Below are 22296 nucleotides of genomic sequence, written 5' to 3' on the forward strand. Positions count from 1 at the left end.
TAAAACACAAAAAGGTAGGTCATGAAATATGCACCTTCTAATATATGGTACGCCAATCAATAAGGTTTGTGCTTCGATGTTTATTGTAAAATCGAACAAATAATATACGATTTTGATCGGTGTTTCCTGGCAGGCATGTGACTGATATAGATTATAATTTGCAATATTCTTATATGCGTAAAAGTTGTAATTCCTCTTACACTTGGGGGAAGATCACAGTAAATATTGAATAATAGACCACGACAGTTAATAATAATAGTAACAATAACGACTTTATTGCCACATACATAAATAAATGGACATGGCCGATGTACAGCGTACAAGCTGGATCGCGATTCGATCCGGTTGCGTCAAACTACCGTCACAATCTCTCACGCGTCTCACGTTCACACAAGCATGCGCACATGTACATTCTCTTTCTATCTAACTTTCTCTCGCCTTTTCCGGCGGCACGTGCAGCCCGATGCAGCCGTCGCTCTACTTACAACAACGCTTCTACTTTGTATCGGAGCACGGGTTAAACAGACACCGCGTTAGAAATAAGCGATTCGCGAGGGGTAATCTCCCTGAAAGGATGCCCCGCGCCATCAGCACCGAGCGAAAGTGCGGACTAGTGGGGGAGCTACGAACGATTTGCCTACAAGTGGTTTCGCCGTGTGAGGCGTATACCCGGTACACAGGATATAAAGTATCGAATATTCAAGGAGACGACGGAGATGCTACGAGGAGATGGGAACGAAAGAGGAATGATCTCGAAGAGAGTTCGTCGAATCGATTTTACCGGGCATCGTCTAACGGCGATAAGCGCGATATGTCTCGGCGATACAAAGCGTCCCGAATTCCTGTCTTCATTTGTCATCTGCAGCATCACGTTTAGTAATCGTCTCATATCCTGCATGCAGCTAACTGATTTTTTTCCTTTTCTTAAGATTGCGTTGAATTTGACTCTCCGTCTGCAATCTAGATCTTTTTCCGCCACATTTTTTTTATCGCTCTATTCCCTAAAACTTTTAGAGTGAATCTCACTCCGTAGAGTGAAAAATCTCTTAATGGTGGAAAATTGAGCTACTCTTTTTTAAGACTGATTCAATTTTCGGTCTTTAGAGTGAGATTCCACTCCAAAGAATTTAGAGAGTAGGCTTTGGAAAAATGTAGAAAAATTTAGAGTTATTTTTTGACATCTCTCTCTATTACTAACAAAATATTCTAAGAGGGGCGGGGGGGACTGGACAACGCCCTCTTTTATTTTCGAGAAATTTGAGAAGGAAATTTTGCTTGGGCCGAAAGAGGCCTAGATTTCAGACAAAGGATTAAGATTAAGGACTCAATGATGGTTTAACGATAAACGCAAGATGAGAATTCGGTCCGGCATCGCGCGTCGCGGAATAGTGACGGCGACATTGCTACGTACACATAGTATTATTCACGTTTCATCCACGGTATCAAGGAGATCTGATTTCTTCTGAATCCCCGATAGATATCTCGAGAACCAAATGTCGCTCCGCCGAGAGAACAAATATACAAGTTCGAGCCAAATCCAGGGTGCCGAGCGAGTGAGCGCGCCGCGAAACGGCGAGGAAATATGTCGCATTGCGAGACGTCTCTTACAATGCAAGACGATGACTTTCGGCGAGAATCTCGCGCTCTCCCTCTGTTGCCATTGACCGATGGCGTTGGCGCGAGAAAAAGTTAAAGGGAAGACCTCTCGGTGAACGCCGTTTGGAAGAATATTCTTCAGAGAGAATTCTTCGAATACTCGTGAATTCGAGAGAATTTTTCCGGTCAAGACCTCGCGAGAATTCCCTTTGTGCCCGCGCGAGCCGGTTGCGTTCCCCGCTGCGAGGGAAACGCCCAATGCGTTTATTCACGTGTCTCGCTGCCGGATCGGTCGGATATTTTACGGAACGAAGATTGGCTCGTGCCGTAAAACGTCGTGACTAGGGAAGATTGACGTGTGCCTTAAGCGCGGGATTGAAGCCGCAACAACGCCCGATTGTGCCCTTATACGACAACTCAATTAAATGTGACTGACGTTGAACTGTAAAATACGGGGAAGGAAAAAAGGGAAAAGCGCTCGATGCAATTCCATTTAATTGACATGTATGCACTTTGGGGGAGGTGTGACGCCGCTTGTTAACTCGACTAGGCCCTAAATAAACCAGAGATTCTCGAAGGACACCCGGCACTTGAAGGCGTATCGTACGCCGCGTTTATTGAAAAATAGCGCGTGCTGGGAATAATTAGCTTCGACTATCCGTATATTTACCGAGTTCTCTCTCTTTCTCTCTCTCTCTCTCTCTCTCTCTCTAACTCTTTCTTCGCTGCGAATATATTGTTGCACTTTGGGGCATTTTCGCCCATTTTTGGCGCGGTAGATTCGTTTGATATCGTTTGCAGTGTTCCAATGAAGGCCTCGTCCCCGATCGCGCCGATAGCCGATCGTACAGTGCATTTTCCGTTCTTTATTTCTCTCTTCCTCTCTCTCTCTCTCTCTTTTTCCTTCTGTCGCTAAGATCACCGAGTCACACAATTCACCATGATTCCTAACGAATCATTCTGCACTTTCGCAATACATCGTCGAACCACGTAGTTGTATTAGCAAATCGATTTGTCGGCCTGACAACTGCCGTCTGGCCTGGCGAGAAATAGCTTGCCGCTCGCGCAAGCACATAGCTGATAGATGGTCGTCTCCTTTTGGCTTTGATGAGCGGACGAGGATCTACCAGAGTGCTGTTGTTGCTGCTGCTGTTGCTCTCTAGATGAGTGCCCTTGCACCGGGACCGCTGTCTTCAGACCCTTTATATAGACGGATTTAGCGTCAAGTCGGATGGCTCCGTGAACGCTCTGCAGTTTCAAATCCGTCAAGCAGGAGGCTGAAATCTCGTTCGCCCAGGACTCAATCACCACCCGTTGAGGAGCGCTTATCTTCAAGGACCTCGTCGCTGATTCGAGCCTACAGCAAAGTAGATAGTTTAATTTAAATATATGTAGAATGTTCTTCATTTCTCTCGCTTTATATTTTAATGACAAATTTTTTTGTCAACGCAAAGACAAATTGTCTTAACGAAAATGTCGAGGCGCTAGCATTTTCCCAATTACAAAGCAATTGAAGCAGAAGATTACACTTTCCTCCTTTAGATATTAAGAATTCTTCAATCAATTTTTCAATCTAATTTTTCAAATAGAATTTATGTTAATAAATTTTCAACTTCCAACTTAATCATAGAGATGCTAAAGACTCAAAATCCATAAATGATGATAAGTCTTCTTTGATATGTTCAAATATTGATTAATTTGTTGTAAAAAACAATATGTAAAAAATGGAATTTTATGTATGCTACTCTCTAAAATATTCTAAATCTTATGGAGTAAAATCTCAGTCTAAGAAACTGAAAATTGAGCCAGTTTTGAAAAAATAAGAGTATAAATATTACCACTCTTGTTCAAAAGTGACAGATCTTCACACTTTTTAGAGTAAGAGATTTATTCCAAAAGAGTAAAATCCCTTTTTTGGAGTGAGGTTTCATATTTCCCTGGTATTACACTTCAATAATTATATTATAATTATTAATATTACACTCCTAAACATACTGCATAGAATATTCATCGAATTGGATTATATTCAAGTAACAATATCATCATTAGACTTCCAAAGCAGTGAACTACATCGTGTGTCGCCATTAGCTTTCGAAACACGATTATTCCCCACGAATTATCACCGATTATCAGTCCGCGTGATTAATTGGCTTCTATGATTTACGACTTGATGAACATATCGAAGCGATGGCGATTTATCAAAAAAGATTCGCAGCAATTTATCAAAAAATGTTTTGCACGATTTGATTATTATGCAATACGCGAATCAAAGCAACAGAGATATAAAAATGGTTTTATTTCAATAATTACAATAATCTTCTCTTTAATAATTAAAATAAAATATATAACATGATTTATATATTGTGTATTTAAATGTCGAGATGTAAATGTACGGTAAATGTATTATACCAGTTAGTGGATATAAACTAATTATTGGTAAAATAACAAAAATTTTCAATATTGAGCTTTTAATAAAGAAATTCATCATATATATTATTTAAACCTTAATATTTAAAATTTTTGTCATTTCGTCCAATAATTGGGTCATATCGACTAACTGCCTATGTACTCTAATTAGTATATTCCATTACTTAGATTTTAAGCGCGAGATAATACATGTTTTTTTATGCATGAGTATAATTATACTACATTAATTTGATTTTATTAATTAGTATAGCATTATAAGAAAGTTTAAAGAATTTTTGAAGTAATAATTCACAGCTAGTCTCATAAACTTTTTTCTACTAAAAAATTAAATAATGACTAATAAGATAACTAACATTTTTTTAAGTCAAAGCTATATTTAGTGTAAATTGTTTCACAATTTAAAAAAAAATTAGCAAAGCTCGGTCATATATAAAATATATATTTTAAATAAAAAAAATAAAAGTTATTTAAATAAGGCAATCAGAGATTGATTATATTTAAAACAATTATTTATCATTTTATACAATTTCTTCTCACAATTCTATTCTTATTTAAATAAGTTTGTGAAATCTATTTAAAATTTTTTTATTTTATATAAGTAGTATAAATTTTTACAAGTCCAAGTTATATTTTAAATAATTTTGTTTTTAAGAGATATTATTTCACATTTTTTAATTTTAAATAACCTATTATTTTATCAAGCCTTGATCGATATTATATGTAAGTTTAAAAGATTTTTGAAACAACGAGAATATTTCACAGCCAATGTCATAAATTAATTTTTTCGCTAAAAAAATTAAATGATTATTAAGATATTTAATATTTTTAATCAAAGCTGTAGCGCAAATTATTTTACAATTTTAAAGAAATTGACATTTATCTTATCTATGCATAGAATGTTATAAATTTTTTATATAAGTGTAAATCATTAAAAAGAACAATGAAAATTGGGATATAATGTTGGGGTATTATTAATTATGTTTAAGTAATTATTAATTATATATATTTAAAAGAGACCACGCGAGTAATATAAGATTAAATAAGTGCTAAAGACGTCACAAAGCAAAGCGCGAAATGTACGTTAGCTCAACAATACGAGTAATAATTGAATAATCCGTGTATATTTTTCATATACATGTCTTCAAGAGCGGTAAGTATAATATTTGCGACGCGTGGTAATATGAACGGCGAACAGTGCAGCGCTCAGAGAACGGTGAGGGGTGAATCGCGTTGCGCGGCACGGTGGTTGACTACACGTCATCACTTGAGCATTCGCGCGGTGACCTTGGAAGGGGGTGACAGCGGTACTTGCCGGTAGTTTAGTTACTGAGTCGCTTCGTGCCGCGTGCGTGACATAACATTCTGCAAAAATTATACGAAAATTTGTAACGAACGAAATAAATTGATCGCCGCTTATGATTTGCGACCCGTGAACGTGTCGAATCGTCTACTATATTCTTCAAAGCTATCCAGGTGACTATTACAGGCTCGAGATAAGAACGTCGAAATAATGATGGTTACAAACATACGAATTATCGTGAAATTGACGATATTTAGACTAATATTTTGTACTCTTTAATGATAAAATCACGAGTAACAGCACGTCGAGAGCTTTGTACGTCACACTCTATTTTCAGGTTGAAAGAGTGATGCATGAATTTAAATTTATTGAATCACCGGATAGCGCGATTAAATAAATCAACGGAAAGCCGTGATATATCGACTATCCATTAATCCGGGAGTAGATGTCTGATCTTTTTTTACACAAACGTACATGGAGTATTTTTACATCTCAATTAAAATAACTGTTATTAACATATATTGCATGTTCTACAATTGATTAGTATTTGATAACTGTGAATATAAGATTTAATCATAAAATAAGAAAACCTTAAACGACTAATATTTCTAAAAAAATTAAACTTTAATAATAATGCTTTTTTATTATAAATTTCCAATGCGGAAATGCGCATTTAAAGATTAATAAAAAATAATTAACTAAAAAAAGAAGCTATAAACAATTCATACGAAATAACAATTCATGTGTAAATAATTTAAATAATTCATGTAAAAATACTCTAAGTGACTATTTCCTGATTAATAATATATAACATTCGACGAGAGAGATTTACAAGTTCAAAATACCTATATTGCATTTGCAATACTTTAATGAGTTTAATGTACTATCGATTTTGTATTTCCAGATGCTCCGTCGCGTTTTAATTAGGTGTGAATTTGCTCGCGTGACGCGTCATACTGCGCGGTATCAATGTGAAGTTGCTGCCTTTGTCTCATCAACCACTAAATGGCGGCACGACGTAGAAACGAAGAGGTCGACTTCGAATGTGTGATCTTGGTATCGATCATGGAACTTTTTCCCTAAGATGAAAAATGAAAAGTGAAAAATTTCTCCATTAACTTCAACGATAAAAATTTTCACTTTCCATCCTAGGGAAAAAGTTTCATGATCGATACCCTTGTGACGCGTTCGCTTGGTAAGAATACAGTCGCAAATAGAAATGTACACAGATTACGAATAGATCTCGCATTTTTGTTATTCATTATTTTGCACAACACAAGCGCGTTTTATATCGGTAATTTTTGGAAACGAAAGAACGCAGAAACGAAGCGAGCGCGAAACGGTCGACTCCGAGCTTTATGGCGTCATGATGCGTTTGCTCGGCGAATACGGTCATAAGATTCGTAAATGAGACGTATACGTAAATAGCGAATAGATCCCGTGTTTTCATTATTCGTTATTTTGCTTAGCTCAAAACGTGTATATCGGTAATTTTTAAAAACGCACGAAACGCGTCCGATCGAGGGCGGGAATCTTTGTGCCAGAACGATTTCTCCATTTTCACGCAGAGCAAATATTTATTTTGACTCGTGTCCCTTGATCGATTATAAACCGAAACATTAGTCGCTACCCTGAAACATATGTGCCGTTTGTCCATTACAGGTACAGCAATTTTCTGAATTGAAGCGAGGGGAGCAACAGGTGCACCGTTGCCGTGGTCGCCCGATTTCCGAACATTCTCGTCTCCGCCATTCCGGACGATGCTAACTGCGTACCGCACGAAATTCGTATAACGTCACGATAAAAAGGTGCGTATGCAATGAATACTAAAAGCGTCGTCCGAAAATGCCACGCAATATGATAATTAACGTGATTTTTATGAGTCATTTTGAGCGTTCTGGCAAAGTAGTTATTCTGCTCGTCAAGCAATTAAATTATCGATAAACTTCTTACTTATAAATCCAATTAATCAAATTCAATTGCTCGGCGAGCAGGCTAACTGCTTTGTGGATCGGCTTGTGAACACAACATGTATTCAACAAAATGTTTATTTTGCAACTGTTGGAAGTTCTTTTCATTGATTGGATTATACTTTTAAATTTAGACAAATAGTCCTATTTCGACGAAGAGAATTTTCAACTGTAAAATAATTCTATTGAACGTGGCCAAAACCTTGCACGACCATCACATAAAAAAGCGTGGTAATGTAAGAGAGGACAAGATAAGTTTTATAAATTTTAAAAGAAGCTTTATTGTGACCAATAGTCTCGCGTGAGTAGGCAGTCGCATTTCTGATGTTTAAATTCATAAAAAGTCATGCAATAATTCGTATTCCTTGTACGTTTTAATTAGTATTAATTTTGAAAGTGCCGTATAAAGTATCGCGTGAATACGTGAAAAATATGTCGTTAATTAATTCATATATTTAAATTAATTTAGCTATGTGTTGTGTGTGCTCACCAGTGAATATTGCATAACCGGAAATCTGACAATTTGAAAACAGGAGTTAAAAGATTCTGAAAGGACGAGGAGGCCTGAGAACGCATCGGACAACGGCGGAGCAACTCTAAGGTGAGCAATATTCTTTATTTATACCTTATTACTTGGTACTCTTTTGAAATTAATTATTTATTCTCCAGATATAGCTTTATTGTTGTATTTTATACAACTTTCAGTATCAGATTAATTGATCTGATATATTCAGATATTAATTAATTTTTTAAATTTATAGTTTTATATATAAATTTTGTTGTAATTTAAAAATATTTTTCATGTAAGTTGCATAATCACTTGAATAAATTTTATTATTATATAATTCCAGCCGTTTAAAACATTTATAATAAATTTTATTTTGAAAATTGAAATTTCTCTCTTAAAGATTCAAAATAATTGAGTTTTTTTTCGACTCTGGCTCAATTTTAAAGTGATGTTCTACTCCAAAAAATTTCTTAAAGAGCAATTAAATATAAGAAATTCAATATACGCAATAATAATTTTCTTGTTGATATTACTAATTACTTTAAACACTTGCCTATAATAATTTGGGTACCTTTTTATGTTTCAAATCAATGTAGCTACATAGTTACAACTCTGTCGTCGCGCATCGTATCGGTATAAATTATCTTTTATTTTAAATCAAGATAAAGGATCTATAAAAATTGTATGAGTTGTTTATTACAACGCATATTTATTGTAACGCATTTAGATTATTAATCAAATTCGCATTTCATAAATTTGTTGTCTTAAGATGGATGGGTTTAAATAGATGATCAATATTAAATCTTGAATAAAATTATCAATTTATTTTCGATGCAAGAATGTATTTATAATCTAGCTATTACGATTTTTCGTAACATAATATAACAAAATAACGTAATAAGTTACATATTTAACATTCTATACGAATACATTCTTGTATCGTAAATAAATTGATATAATAATAAAACAATTAATTAAAATCTATAAGTATTCTACAAAATATGTAAAAATTATAATTTTTTACTACATTTGAAATTATTTTTTCTGAAAAGTCTATAACTATTTTTTTATCAAGTTGTAGTTGTAAAATATCTTCTATTATTCATATTTTATTCATATTTGTAAATTTGTTTCATAAATTTTAAATAATTGATGTATCACATAGAATACATTTTTTTAATAAGACACTAAACCACATGTTAAATGAATGCATTCCATAGAACTATTCTATAGAACTATTATTTAAACAATCAACTCTATAAAATTTTATTAATTATATTATTTTTTTAACTCCGAGATTCGAATTAAAACACCAACGTTACACAGCGATACAATCATTGCTCGATGAACGATGGCATCGAACTCGTATACTTCAATTTCAGTGCATTACGTTCCAACAATGACGCGGATTACGCCGTAAATCTTCGTGTGCCCGTAAACCGTCGTATTATATCCAAGCATTCCACCAACAGAGTAATATCTGTATTGACTCCCGTAGTCCAAAGTCGAACTCGAGCAATAATCGATTCTCTTTCCGGAGGAGACAGTCCATGCGTTCGTTCGTCTCTTTTCGTTTTCCGTGAAGCTGCTCCTTTACCGCTCTACTCTGCTTTATTTCTTCCCACAGTCGCCTCCCCGACCATCGACTTCTGCTTCCGTCTATCCTACCTCTTCGGAAACTCGTACGATCCGCGGTATTTCATATCTGGCGCAAATCCAATCCTATGAATATAATTTTCCGCGCGAGCAAAGTTTTATTGTAATCGTAAATCCGTCTGTAAATTGCCCGGCGCTATCAATAACCGCGGTGCGGCGGTACAACTCCGTTTTGTCCCCCTCTTTGCTATCTTTCTAACCTCCCCGTCACCACCATTCGCGAACTTCGATCTCTCACCGTAATACACTGAGGTGCTTGGCGAGAGATGAGAATGAAGACAAGGTACGGAAGGGTTAAGGGATTGTACGAGCTTATTCGGGCCGAAGCTGCGCGAAGGTGTGATGATTGAAGGTATAGATAGGTGGGAGTTGCCATTTTCGAAATGGCTTCTTCGCGAAGAAATGAAACATCGCTACAATATGTTGTTATTCAGTCGTAAGATTGAACGAGGACGATCGATTGATCCCATTCACTCAATGTCTTTATTAGTTTGCCTACCGATGCACTGCTTCCTAAATATAAATACGCTTTATCCTCGACCTATAAACTTCATGTACTTCGCAGAATTTTCTAAAAAGAGCTGATGATCGATGATCATATCTTAGTTTAACCTGTTTAACAAATTATTTTTGCAACTGTCCGACTTCAACGATAACACTGCTGTTCAATTTGTCTGACTCTATTTATATAGTTACTACTTGCTAGAATATAATTATGTGCACGACGCATTCACATTTTGATGAAATTGTTGATATGAATATTAACGATCACAAATAATTGCCTAATATTTTAAAACAATGTCTACAAATGATTTATTTGTAGCATAATATTGTATTAGGTATTCAATTAGGTGATTAAATTGGTAGGAAAGTCTACGTCAAAGGAATCTCTTTCGATTTGTATATAATTACATTGTGCATACATTGTTAAAAGTATTTGTAATATATTTACTTAAGACCGCGTCCTGATTCTCCTCTGACCAGCGGAGTCTGCACACTCCCTTGGAAAACGGCACCACCGTCGCCGGTCACCCTCAACATTTCCGCTCCCACGATAACTTGTTCTCTGTCCGCGGAGAAGAGCACGCCTCCCCGTGGATCAGTTATTCGGAAACCTCTAGACACACAATCGACGCGATCTTCTCCTGGAAATAGAATTTAATTGAATATACTCTCCGATTTTTTTTTATCTGAAATATATTAGTAATTATTACACAAAGTATTAAAAAAACCATTTAGCATTTATATGATAAATACACACCGTACTGAGTAAAAACGCCTTAATGAGCTCAACCGTTTCTGAAATATAACTTTGTATATTAGTTTCATAACACTGATTTATTGTCTCTTCGTAAGATGTGAATAGAGAGAAATTGAGATAAATAGCACATTAATAGCTTATTTGAGAGAGAAAGAGAGAGAGAGAGAGAGAGAGAGAGAGAGAGAGAGAGAGAGAGAGAGAGAAGAGAGAGAGAGAGAGAATTACAGATCGAATTTGAAAATGAAACAATCTTCTACAATGTCTATTCAATCAATAGTTGATTGATGTCAACTTACTGATTACCAGTGAAATTTTTCATTATAAAGTGTGTATGGAAATTAAATCAGAATATTTAGAACGCAATTTGTAAACTCTGAGGTAATCTTGACATCCCATACGACACGTAGAAGTCAATAAGTCAGTTATAATATTACATACTTAATATAATATTTATGTACGTATATCTTATAAACTATTGAGTTTCTTATTTATGTTCATTAACAATAAGGCTTCTTTACTCAGAATGGCGTGTACTATCATATACATGTCGAATAATTTCTTTAATACCCTGCATTTAAAGTGTATTAATAATTGTTGACATTTGTGTTTTCAAATTACATACACGGTGAAACAAATAGTACTAACAGGATTTGTAGCTAAAAGTGGAAATAATCTTTTTTTTTTTATTTTAGAAAAGAAGTAAAATAGAGGAAATTATTAATACATAATCTTTTTAATTGTGGTTTTTTGATATAAAATTGCAAGTCTTTTTTTATTTTCATAAGGAACCATAGAACAGTAGAACGAATAGTGCTACTAGATCATTATTATTTCATATTAATAGAATATTGTGCTAATATAGTTGACAAATTCCACTTTTGGATATTAAAAAGTAAAATTAGCACATTCTATTAATGTAAAAAAAAATTAATAACAATTCTAATAGCACTTTTCGTAATTTTACGGTTTCTTATAAAAAATAAAAAACAGTTATTTTTTAAATTAAAAAACTAAAATTAGAAAAAAGCAGCTTTGTTTAATAATAATTGTAGAGTATAGATCTGTGCTAGTACTAACGAGAAATGTGTCGCTGAAATTACTGGAATGATAAATTATAAGCACGATACTTCTTCTCTTAAATAATTTTATTTGGATTATTAAAATAATTATTATGTAAAACGCTCATAGCGTTTACTGATTAGAATGTAAAGAAATTTAAAGTATTTCTCATCATTAGAGATTCCTATGGAATTATCTTAATAATCTAATAAAATTAGATTATTAAAATTATCTTCAGTTATATATGTATGTAGTTAGATTTTTAAAAATATCTCATCAAAGTAATTTTTCCCGTGTATATATAATCCATATAGAATATTTCATGAAACTACATAGTCTCCGTATATATAGCTTTAAATTAGGACATTTATATAAATTCATTTCTCTCTGAGAAATTAAAATTACTTCTTGACGTCAAATTGTGTGAAAAATGCAGACTGCTGTACGCAACCATCAATATAACTTACCAACTGTTAATCGCGCGAGAAGCCGACCATCGTGAGATCTCGCCGAGGCCGTAAAATTACTCCATGATTCCAGCACTAAGTTTTTGCCCCTCTGAGATCTCAGGCTAGAGGCTACGAGGGCGTCTAACACGGCAGCTTGACCTCTTAGCTCGATTCCCCCAGGCACCACTTTTAGTGAGCCGATACCTTCCTGAAAGAAAAGGAAATGACTCAGGACAGAAGGGCGAATCGTCGAAACTTTCTAGGCCGCAGCTATAACGTTCAATAAAAATAGAGCAAAATCTCGCCACGATTTATTGCACCTTTGTATACCTATTCTATTTTCTCTCAAATTGATAGCTGTGTGATTCAGGCTTTCTGTTTCCTATAAATTTGGTATTTTGTCACTAAAATATAATATTCGATTTCTAACGATCTTACAACTGATTTTTCGATCAGTCAAGTTACATATTCCTGAAGAAAAATCAAACTTTAAATTACACACAGAAATTATCGTTAAAATTAAGATAGCAAGCGATACTAAAGTTTATTTACATAAAATCGAGGCGGTATAGAATGTTTCCTAGTCAGTGTATCGTTGCAAGTAAAGTCGGAATTTATTAAAATCGGACCGGGGAAGCCTAGCAATATCGATACCTTCGAGATCGAGTGAGCACACCGTTGCGCTCGTATCGTAAAATAAAATAATATACTCCATTACTACGTCGAGTTTCAACGTGGCAACTACGTGGCAGTATTAAGTATCGGTGGCGCTCGCCATTATTGCCACTTCAGACGGCTGAATTATAAATGCGGCGATGAGCTACATGCGGGTTACGCGCAGTGATCCATTGTGTCTGTTCGTTTGAAATATCTGCCGTAATATTCGAAACAGTGGCGTAGGCAGAATTTTGTTTTAGTTCAGTATCTCTCTTATTCCTCTCTCTTTCATTCTTTGTCTCCCTCTTGCCCATCGACTACCCATGGTGGGGTGTATCGAGCGAAGGAAGGTGGACGGCCACCGGGGTTGGGAGGAAAAGAGAAATGCACTATAAAGTAGACACATTGCGCGTTTGCATTCATCTCGTAAACTTTAGGTAGTCTCCCACCTGGGACTTATCTCGAATAGAAAGTGCAATTTGGCGTTTATGAAACCAGTCTTACCGCGTATAATTGCGATCGAACTTTGCCCCTGGCGGTACTAAAGGATATACGTCTGGTAAAAGAAAAAATGAAAATATCTGTACTTCTAGGTTTTACAAAATTAATCCAAAAAATACACATATAAACATATGCACATTGTCCGTAAATAATAATTACTTTTATTTCAAGTTTTAATTTCAAAAGTTCAAATATTTGCAAACCTTCAATCATAAGTTCATTACAAGCATCAAATTGAGGGGGTAATCATTTAATGTAATTATGGGACGGAGTCCCTGAAATCGTTACAAAATTTATATAAAATTTTGATATATAATCCGATAATTACATATGCAACTACAAGAAATAATTGTGTAATATTAGATAAAATCGTTTATTTTACCGAATGACCGCATATATAATGAGGAAAATTATTTATCATCAAATAAAATTATATAAAATCAAATGAAATTATGTAATCTGTGAAACAATATTTCAGATAGTGATTACCCCCTCGTATCAAATTTATAATATCTAAAGTATTATACATATATATTCTGAATACTAAAATGCTTTAATCAAGATTATTAAATTTGATTTGTTTATTAAGCTAAATTCACTTCTTCGATAAATTTTTAAAGAGAAAATTTTTGAGTTTATATTATTATAATAAGAGTACCTTTTCAAATTTGCAAGAAGTATATTTTAAAATTATTATCAAAAGATATTCTTTGTTAAATATAATCGCGTTAAATATAATCGTTACTCAAAAGAAAGACAGCAATTGAGTAATCACTTTGTTTAACAATAGAATGATATTTTTCTGTCTGTATACAGTAGATGTACATATACGTTATAAAGAAGAGTTTTCGAGAAAACTAGAAAAAGTAAAAAAGGAGTTAAAGTAAAAATCACGTTCTAATAATATTCAGTTTTTTGAATTTAATTATTGAAGTTGAAAATTCACGTATTTATATAGATTTTACTAGTCGCGTAAAATATGGTGTATGATATGCGCGCGAAAATAGGTTGATCGTTCTTTAATCTTTTGTCCATGATATGAGCATAGTTCGACATAGCAGAGGCTGTCAATTACATTCCTCATATTAACACGAATGTGACGTATTTTAATATCGCTTGAGAATGCACATAGATATATACGCGGAAGAAACGCTAGAAACGTTAGAAACAGTTCGAAACGGATAAAGATCTCGCTTGGCAAATCTCCCAATCGTAGTCTTCTCTATCGCCGCAAAACTCTCCTTGAAATATACTATTGCGATAGTTCGTTCTTCGTCCACATTGATTTCCGATGATTGGCCGCTCGATCGAAAGCAATCGCCACGCTCTGTCCGTTTATTATTACAATTGCGGAGAAAAGAAGGGCACTGATCCAGGTACATGTTCTGTTCGAACTGGTTTAACTTTCGATCCAGCGGACTCCATTTTATTCGAAGTTTTTTTTTCCTAACTAGCCATAGTACACTGACCGAGCTCGAACATTTGCCGAATACGGCGGTGGCAATTTAATACGTCAATTTGCGGCGAAACGATAAGGATAATTTTCCGCGTTAAACGGGATATGAAAAGCCAAACAGTTGGAACGACAATTTATCATTGCAAATACAATGGTGTCCAATTAAAATTTAATCTTGACTTAAGTACATATTTCGCGGGAGAAATTTAAAATAATATTTATTTCATATATGAACAGAATAAGAAATTAAAAAGATATTTCTGAAATAATAAAATTTTTATCTTGAAAGCTTAGGGAATCTATATCAGGAGACGCGGTAGGGTCTCCGGCCATGTTAAAAAAACTACTAGTGTTAATTTAAAAGTTAGTTTAAAAGATTAATAATAGATTTATATTTATATTTTGTGTTGATTTCGAAAGATATTACAAACTCAAATATATCGGGTTATCAAATATTCCTACATGCCAATAATGCTTTCATGATTAAATAAATTGGAAATGTCAAATATCAAATTCAATTATTCTATATTGGAATATCTTTTATAGTGCATGAAGGTAAATATATCATTTTTCAATATGGAAATGAGTAATGTATATTGGTAGAACAATTAAATTATTATGTTGCATAGACAATCACGATGGTAGACGAGTGAATGAACTTTGTATACATATACTCGTATGTATATACTAGATTGCTTCCATACGTATGTTGTTTCCCTAATATTATTATTAGCATTATCGTCACGTCTTTGTTAACCGATCCAATTGTATAACTCGCCAATACACCGTTATAAGGATCGTCGTTCGAAAGGAAATGACCGGTCGCCAGATTTCGCCAAGCATCGAGATCGCCGTTTAAATACTCGTCCATGGAGTTTCCTAGTATTACTTCGGATGTGCGTAGTTGCGATCGGGGAGCGGAAAAGGAGATCTCGAGCCACCGGCACTCGATTAGCCAAATCGTTCGGAAAACGATACGATCTCTTTGCCCTCTACTTAACCGTAACCGTAAACCCCAATAGCGGCTACGAAGAGTGAGCGAGAGCGTGAGAAAGAAATAGAACGAGACGCAATCATACGGGAAGAACGAGATGAAACTATGGAACGCGTGAGATACATGAACAGTGAGAAAGAAAGACGAGGTACACAATAAAAAGAAAAAAATGCAAGCGTGGGGAGAGTGAACGGAGGAATGAGAAAACGAGGAAGAGAGAGAGAGAGAGAGATAAAATGAGAGAAAGAGAAAGACAAGAAGAATGAACTGCGGCTGCACCTGTTTTTTAGAATCGCTAGACGGTCTCGAGGAACCACCAGAGTCGAGAAGATCGTCCAATCGTGGTGGTGAGAACGCGCGGCAGTAGTAAAAGTAATCTACCGTCAGACAGCTATCATTAAGTCCTAGGCTTTATACCCTTTTTATCTCATTGTCTGTCGGCCGTTGATAAGGGGATTTAAGCGACAATAAAAAATATCGACCCTTAACCTTCTCTCATAGCGCGATCGGGCGCGTGCCTTTTTCCACTATTCCGATCGCGTGGTTTTTTTTTTTTTTTCGAAAAAAATAAAACGAAAAAGGAAATCCGCGCAATTAGCCGGTTGAATTTCTGGCAGCGGATCGAGCCGACCGTATTTCCTTCGTATTGGCGCGATTGGCTATTGCGAGTATCAAGTATTTATCGTATCCAAAATTGCGGATTCGTGCACGGCGGCGGAAATTGCGCGGTGTGACCGATTAACAGATTTCCGGACGTGTAGAAATCAATCAAAGCGATGAATTCAATGAATTTGTGTTTTCGTTTCTCTGCGAAAAAAAAATTTTCCGCGCGTCGCATTATAATCTCGTTTCGAATTGCTCAGCATGTCGAGACGCGCGATTTGCACGACGAGGGAGAGCCAGAGGCGGGTGGTGGCGTCTGTCGGTGCATGTAATGAAATCCAAATAACACCCCTAGTAAGCGTATATCATCATAACGACGCCTCGGCTCGACGTTACTCGGCTGGTCGCTTCGTTCATAAATTAATGTAAAGCGCGTCATATTTACAAGGATTACAAAAGCATTCCATTTTCGCGCTCCGCTTGCTCTAATCGCGGTCACTTTTCCGCAGCTCCTGTATAGAAATAAGCTTTATCCGAGATGCGAAACTATTAGATATTTTATTATTTCGTGTTATTCGTATATTTTTCTGGATTGTGACGCTTTTTTTTATAGTTTACGTGGATTTCCCATTTTTTTGTTCTTAATTTTGTTAATGTATATTTTTGTTTTTAAATCAATATCAGCATACAATCATAATATTTTATAGCGCATTTCACTGGCAGAGCTAGTGCGCACTCAGTTCACATTAAAGTCGTTATACATTACTCTAATCTGATATCAAAGTAAGATATCTCAATTGATAAAATGCTTATTGTGTATTTTGTCAAATAACACAACAAAATATATTGAAGATTTTATGGTTTTAATCATTTTCTTATTTTTATTAAACATATATTTCTATGTCGATTTGTGTATAAAGGCATTAAAGTACATTGAGTGCGCACTAGCTCTGCCAGTAAAACGCGCTATTAGATCACTCCTATAATTTTTTTATTCAATCAAATCGTAATATTAAAAATTGTGAAAGTAGAATAAAATTAGAAAACACATCTGATAAAACCATTTACATAATTTATAGCTGTGATGTTTTATATTACAGATATATTTTAAGCTTTTCCTTGTTTAAATAATTTTGACAATTGGATCGATATTAATTTTCATGATTAAACGTATAAAAATAACTTTATTGTAATACATCAAGAAAATCTTCTATTAGTATTGGAATTAATTTACATAACAATACGATATTTATTATTTCATTTTTAATCTTATGTGTCGTCATATTCTTACGTTTTATTTATTTCGGATTAAGTATTTGTTTTGTAGAAATCACTTTCGAAGTGAAACACATAAGGTATTTAAGAGCTTTGGATGGTACTCGATGTATTTATTATTTAAATTCCTCTGAGAAAAGCAACTACGAGAATCCAAGAATATATTTGCTAAATTGTTTTAACATAAATCTCCATTCGTATAAAATTCATTCAAGGCGTAGTCAGATTTCAACTGCAATAAATTTCGTTCCTGCAAATGAATAGAAGTCGGTGCGTTGAATGCGCGCGCCATTTTGGTGAACCAATTCGCGTGCACATCTCATTTCGCGGAAGTCGGAAATAGCGTTGAGAAAGTAAAGTGCGCTGACTCTCTTGGCTACTCTACAGTTTTTAACATTTACTTATGTTTCCTTTTCATTAGAATTAATTTATTTTAGAACTAATTCCAACAAAGATTCATAGTCACGTAATTAGTATCTACGTCTCCTCCTTTTAATTGTACGCGATGGGAACAATTAAAGTCATTATCAAAAATAATAATCGTCAAATCTCTCTCTTCGTACGAACGAATGTAGCATTCGTGTGAGTTTGCATGACCGCACCGCTGATGGATTAACCCACATATACGTATACTTTCCATGACAAGCAGTCGTACGTTTCGCCTTCTCACACGTATGTATGTATGTCGCGAGCCGTACCGCATGTGATTACACATATGCACGTGTGCCACTACGTGCGGCTGCGCTAATGCACCTCACGTAATTATCCCAAGCCGGACGACGCTAGGTAGTCTCACCTAACTTCTGTGCCGCGCCGCGAGGTAATCCGACTCTGAAACCCTGTCACCGCCTCTTCCTCGAGGGGATCCTCGATGAACCCTCTCGCCGACCATAACCGAATCCGGTCCACTCCCGGTCGCCACTTTCCACCCCGTCGCGTCCTCCTTGCATCCGCGACATTGCAATTTCATGTTATTTTACCGCGCGACGGCGCGGGGATTAAATCGCGAGTTTCCCTCCTGATGCGCCTTGCGAGGATTAACTCGCTCGTCCCAGCAACGACTTCGCTCTGCTCATCATCGGCAAATCGACAGGAGGATTATTCGTTAGTCGACGAAGTTTATCAGTCCACGGGCAGAGGTCACACTTAGTGACATAAATTCGAGCACTGATAACGTGCTACAATCATCGATTTTTGTACATAAAAAAATTATTTTGCTAAAGAGAGAGAGAGAGAGAGAGAGAGAGAGAGAGAGAGAGAGAGAGAAGAGAGAGAGTATCTCAAAATTTGTTATAGTTTATAGATATAAACCTGAAATTAATTTTGTTGAGCCATCAAAATAAATATAATAGAACGTTCAAGCGTAACAAGCAATATTGCGAAAAATGTTAACATTCTAACAACCAGCTTAAATATCTTACACAATTATTTTGATGGTCTAACAAAATTATTTTTAAATCTGTATCTAAATTTTTTAATAATTTAGCAAAATCATTTTTTCCGTGTATTCGACAATTTAGTTTTTATCCTAATATACATACATACATACATATCTAAAACAGCAAATTACAATTACACAGTTAGTATTTTTAAAAAATCGAAGAATCTCTTTCCACACACACTGTATTAAAATATTTACTAATTTTTTAATTGTATCTATTCACGCGATAAATGATAATAGAATGAAATAAAATATTAATGGTGTGTCAACAAGTACTTACAGAAAATCATGTCGCATAACGAACCATTATCGAAAAGTTTTCCCTATATTCAGATTATTTATTTTTCTTAAAGAGTAATGAGGGCGCAAAAGATCCAACGTACAGTGGGATGATTGTTTTATATTTATATATATATATTTATTAAAAAGTATATACATATATATATTCTTTTTATGGTGATGATAACAATTATATAAAGGGGATTCCAGAGATGAGACACCCTCGAGGCATCATTAATGTTAGCGCGCACTCGTCTTCTCCGGAAACTCTCTTATAATATTCCAGTCGTTCCTGAGCGAGTCGTCTCTACTTTCTCTGGAATCGTACCACCTTTTTTCAGTTTCAATATAATAATTTATTGTATTAGATTGGAACACAAAAGTTCGTAGCGCTACGAACTTCAAAATTCAAGCAGTTGTAATTTCGTTAAAAATAAAATTTAAATTTAAAAAGACTTTAAATCTCTACTTTCGAAAGGTCACTGTATGTCCTTTGAGTTTCTATGAGTTCGGTCATTTTCATCTATAAAAAACTACAAGCTAGATAAAATGGGAAATTTTATTTTCACATTGTAAACTTGTCACACGCTTAAAAAAACTTATTAAATTTTTGACCTAACATGAAAGTTTAAAATTTTCTTTACCAAACGTTTTTTAAAAATGTTCTTGAAATTTTTTGTTATTCAGTTATCACAGATTAAGTATAAAAAAAACTTTTTGACTTTTGATTGCTCAATAACTGCGTTAAAAATTATCACGTACGGCAATTAAACAAAAATGGTTTTTTAAAGCTGACAGCTTAAACGTTACTTTATCGAATGAAATAATTGCCAATTATTGCAAATTGTTTCAAGAAACATATAAATGTGATATAACTCTAAGAATTTTTACTCCAATCCGATATTTTGTTTCCTCTTCTATTAACATTTCGCTTCTTCGGATAGAAACCGTCGTAGATTTCCCGTACAGTTCGGGTCAGTCGAGTACATGTCGCGCGACACACATTTCCACAGATTATGCAATAAGGGAGCAAGGGGAGAAGGAGGAACCTATAACCTCAATCTGGTATGTGACGTAGAGGCCGGGCTGCGGGATCGGTGGTTCAAAATGGGAAATCGATAAAAACGTCGCGACGGCTGGCGTAATGCGACTGCCGAATTTAAATCTTCGCCGCGGCAATTTTTGTGGGACAAATATTGTTTTGTTGACTTTTGGCTTGCGACGAACGCGGTCTCAGCGATACGGAAAGAGGAGTTACGATAGTAGAGCGAGATCTAAATTTATAGCTATTGGAACTGATTTAAGCCGATATATCCGAAATAGCTATTTTGTAGAAATACAATATATGTATATATATATATATATGTGTGTGTATATGTGTGTTTATAAATTATATTTTTTGCGATTTATTCTACTTCTTTTGAAATACGTCTAAATTAACAGTTATGGTTAGAAGTTAAAAATGCACGTAAAAAGCTTGAGACGAGACACCAAGGTAAACAACGAAAACATATTTATTTAAGAGAACATTGATTGATGAAATATGGATCCTTCATAAGAGATTCGTACGATGGTCTCCCGTGGCTTGGTGTGAAATCCCTGGAAACAATAAACTTGTCTGTTCGGCCTTCCACACGAACCAACCTATAACCGCCACCACTAACGTACTACGGCACTGCTATACGTTCAAAATTCATGGCGCTATACCCGCTATATTGCACTTGCACTTGGTGGCTAGGTGCTATAATGGATATCCTTTAATACTAGTACACTATATATATATAACGTATACGGGGTGACCACTTGCGCTTTCACACGCACAAAATATCCGCGTTTGAATTTTTGTCGAAAATCTTGTATAGCTGCACAACGATGTCCAATATCATTTCTATTTCATTCTTCGTTTTAATAAAAAAAATATGACGGAATTTATCGTAAAATAAAATTAGTGATATTTGACCTGATCATTTAATTTATGTAAAGTTATTAATTTAATTTTCTGCTCTATGCCAGAATTTTCTATACTTATTTATTTACGTAAATATATTAATTACAATGTTAGCAGAACTATATTAGATTATACATATATATTGATTACCAATGTAAATTAAATTTTATATGATAGTAATTTGTAAAATTACTAATTTTAAGAATATTTAAATAATGTATTAAAACATAATTAATTAAAAGAATATTGATTAACATTTTTTATATTATTTCTTTCTTTAATGAAAATCTCTAATTTAATTTAAAGAATATTAAAGCAGAATTATTTTAAAATTTTTACGAAACAGTGTAATAATAAATATTTTTTCTTATTCATTTTATTATGTTTTACACGTTACTATGGTTAAAAAATTAATTTTACACGTGTTAAATTAATGGAAACGTACATGAATGTATGTGCATGACTCGAGTTCCCAAGTACTATTCATTTCGAAACGGATTTCAATTGATTCTGTATGGAAGCGATCCTGCGAAAGGAGCCACCTTGTATGGGTGTGGAGGGCGCGTGTGCAATATGTATCTTCGTAGAGGATATAGGAAGGAATGTATACAGGTGAATTCTCTATGGATACAAGGGTTATAGAGGGTAAGGTCCCGCAAGCGATATTAGGTGGAAGGGGCATCTGTTCGCTATGGCCATGTATGTAAGCCGTTAGTGCCAATATAGTGTCTGTATATTGGTTCGTCCGACATAACGTTTCAGGGTGTATTATATATTGTCTGTAATCGAAGATCTCTCCTAAGACCTCTCCACTTGATAGAAATCCCGAAAGGAACCCGAAATATTGATACTCGTGAAACGACAAAGTGCTTTGTAGGAAAAACCTTTTCATACCGATGTAAAGATGCACACGCAA

General features: G+C 34.8%; 1 protein-coding gene across 4 annotated transcripts in view; it reads right to left on the reverse strand.

The window, feature by feature from the left end:
* Nucleotides 1–308: 308 nt before the first annotated feature.
* Nucleotides 309–22296, reverse strand: part of Scgdelta (sarcoglycan delta) — a 208641-nt gene continuing 186653 nt past the window's right edge. For all 4 annotated transcript variants that reach the window (XM_018550995.1, XM_018550993.1, XM_018550992.1 and 1 more), the window contains 3 exons: nucleotides 12245–12434; nucleotides 10410–10602; nucleotides 309–2953 (listed from right to left, as the gene is read on the reverse strand). In XM_018550995.1, coding sequence (XP_018406497.1) covers nucleotides 2596–2953; nucleotides 10410–10602; nucleotides 12245–12434 — 741 coding nt within the window. In that variant the 3' untranslated portion in view covers nucleotides 309–2595. The remainder of the gene's footprint in view (nucleotides 2954–10409; nucleotides 10603–12244; nucleotides 12435–22296) is intronic.

Source organism: Cyphomyrmex costatus, unplaced genomic scaffold, assembly GCF_001594065.2.
Source record: "Cyphomyrmex costatus isolate MS0001 unplaced genomic scaffold, Ccosl1.0 scaffold132, whole genome shotgun sequence".
NCBI lineage: Eukaryota > Metazoa > Arthropoda > Insecta > Hymenoptera > Formicidae > Cyphomyrmex > Cyphomyrmex costatus.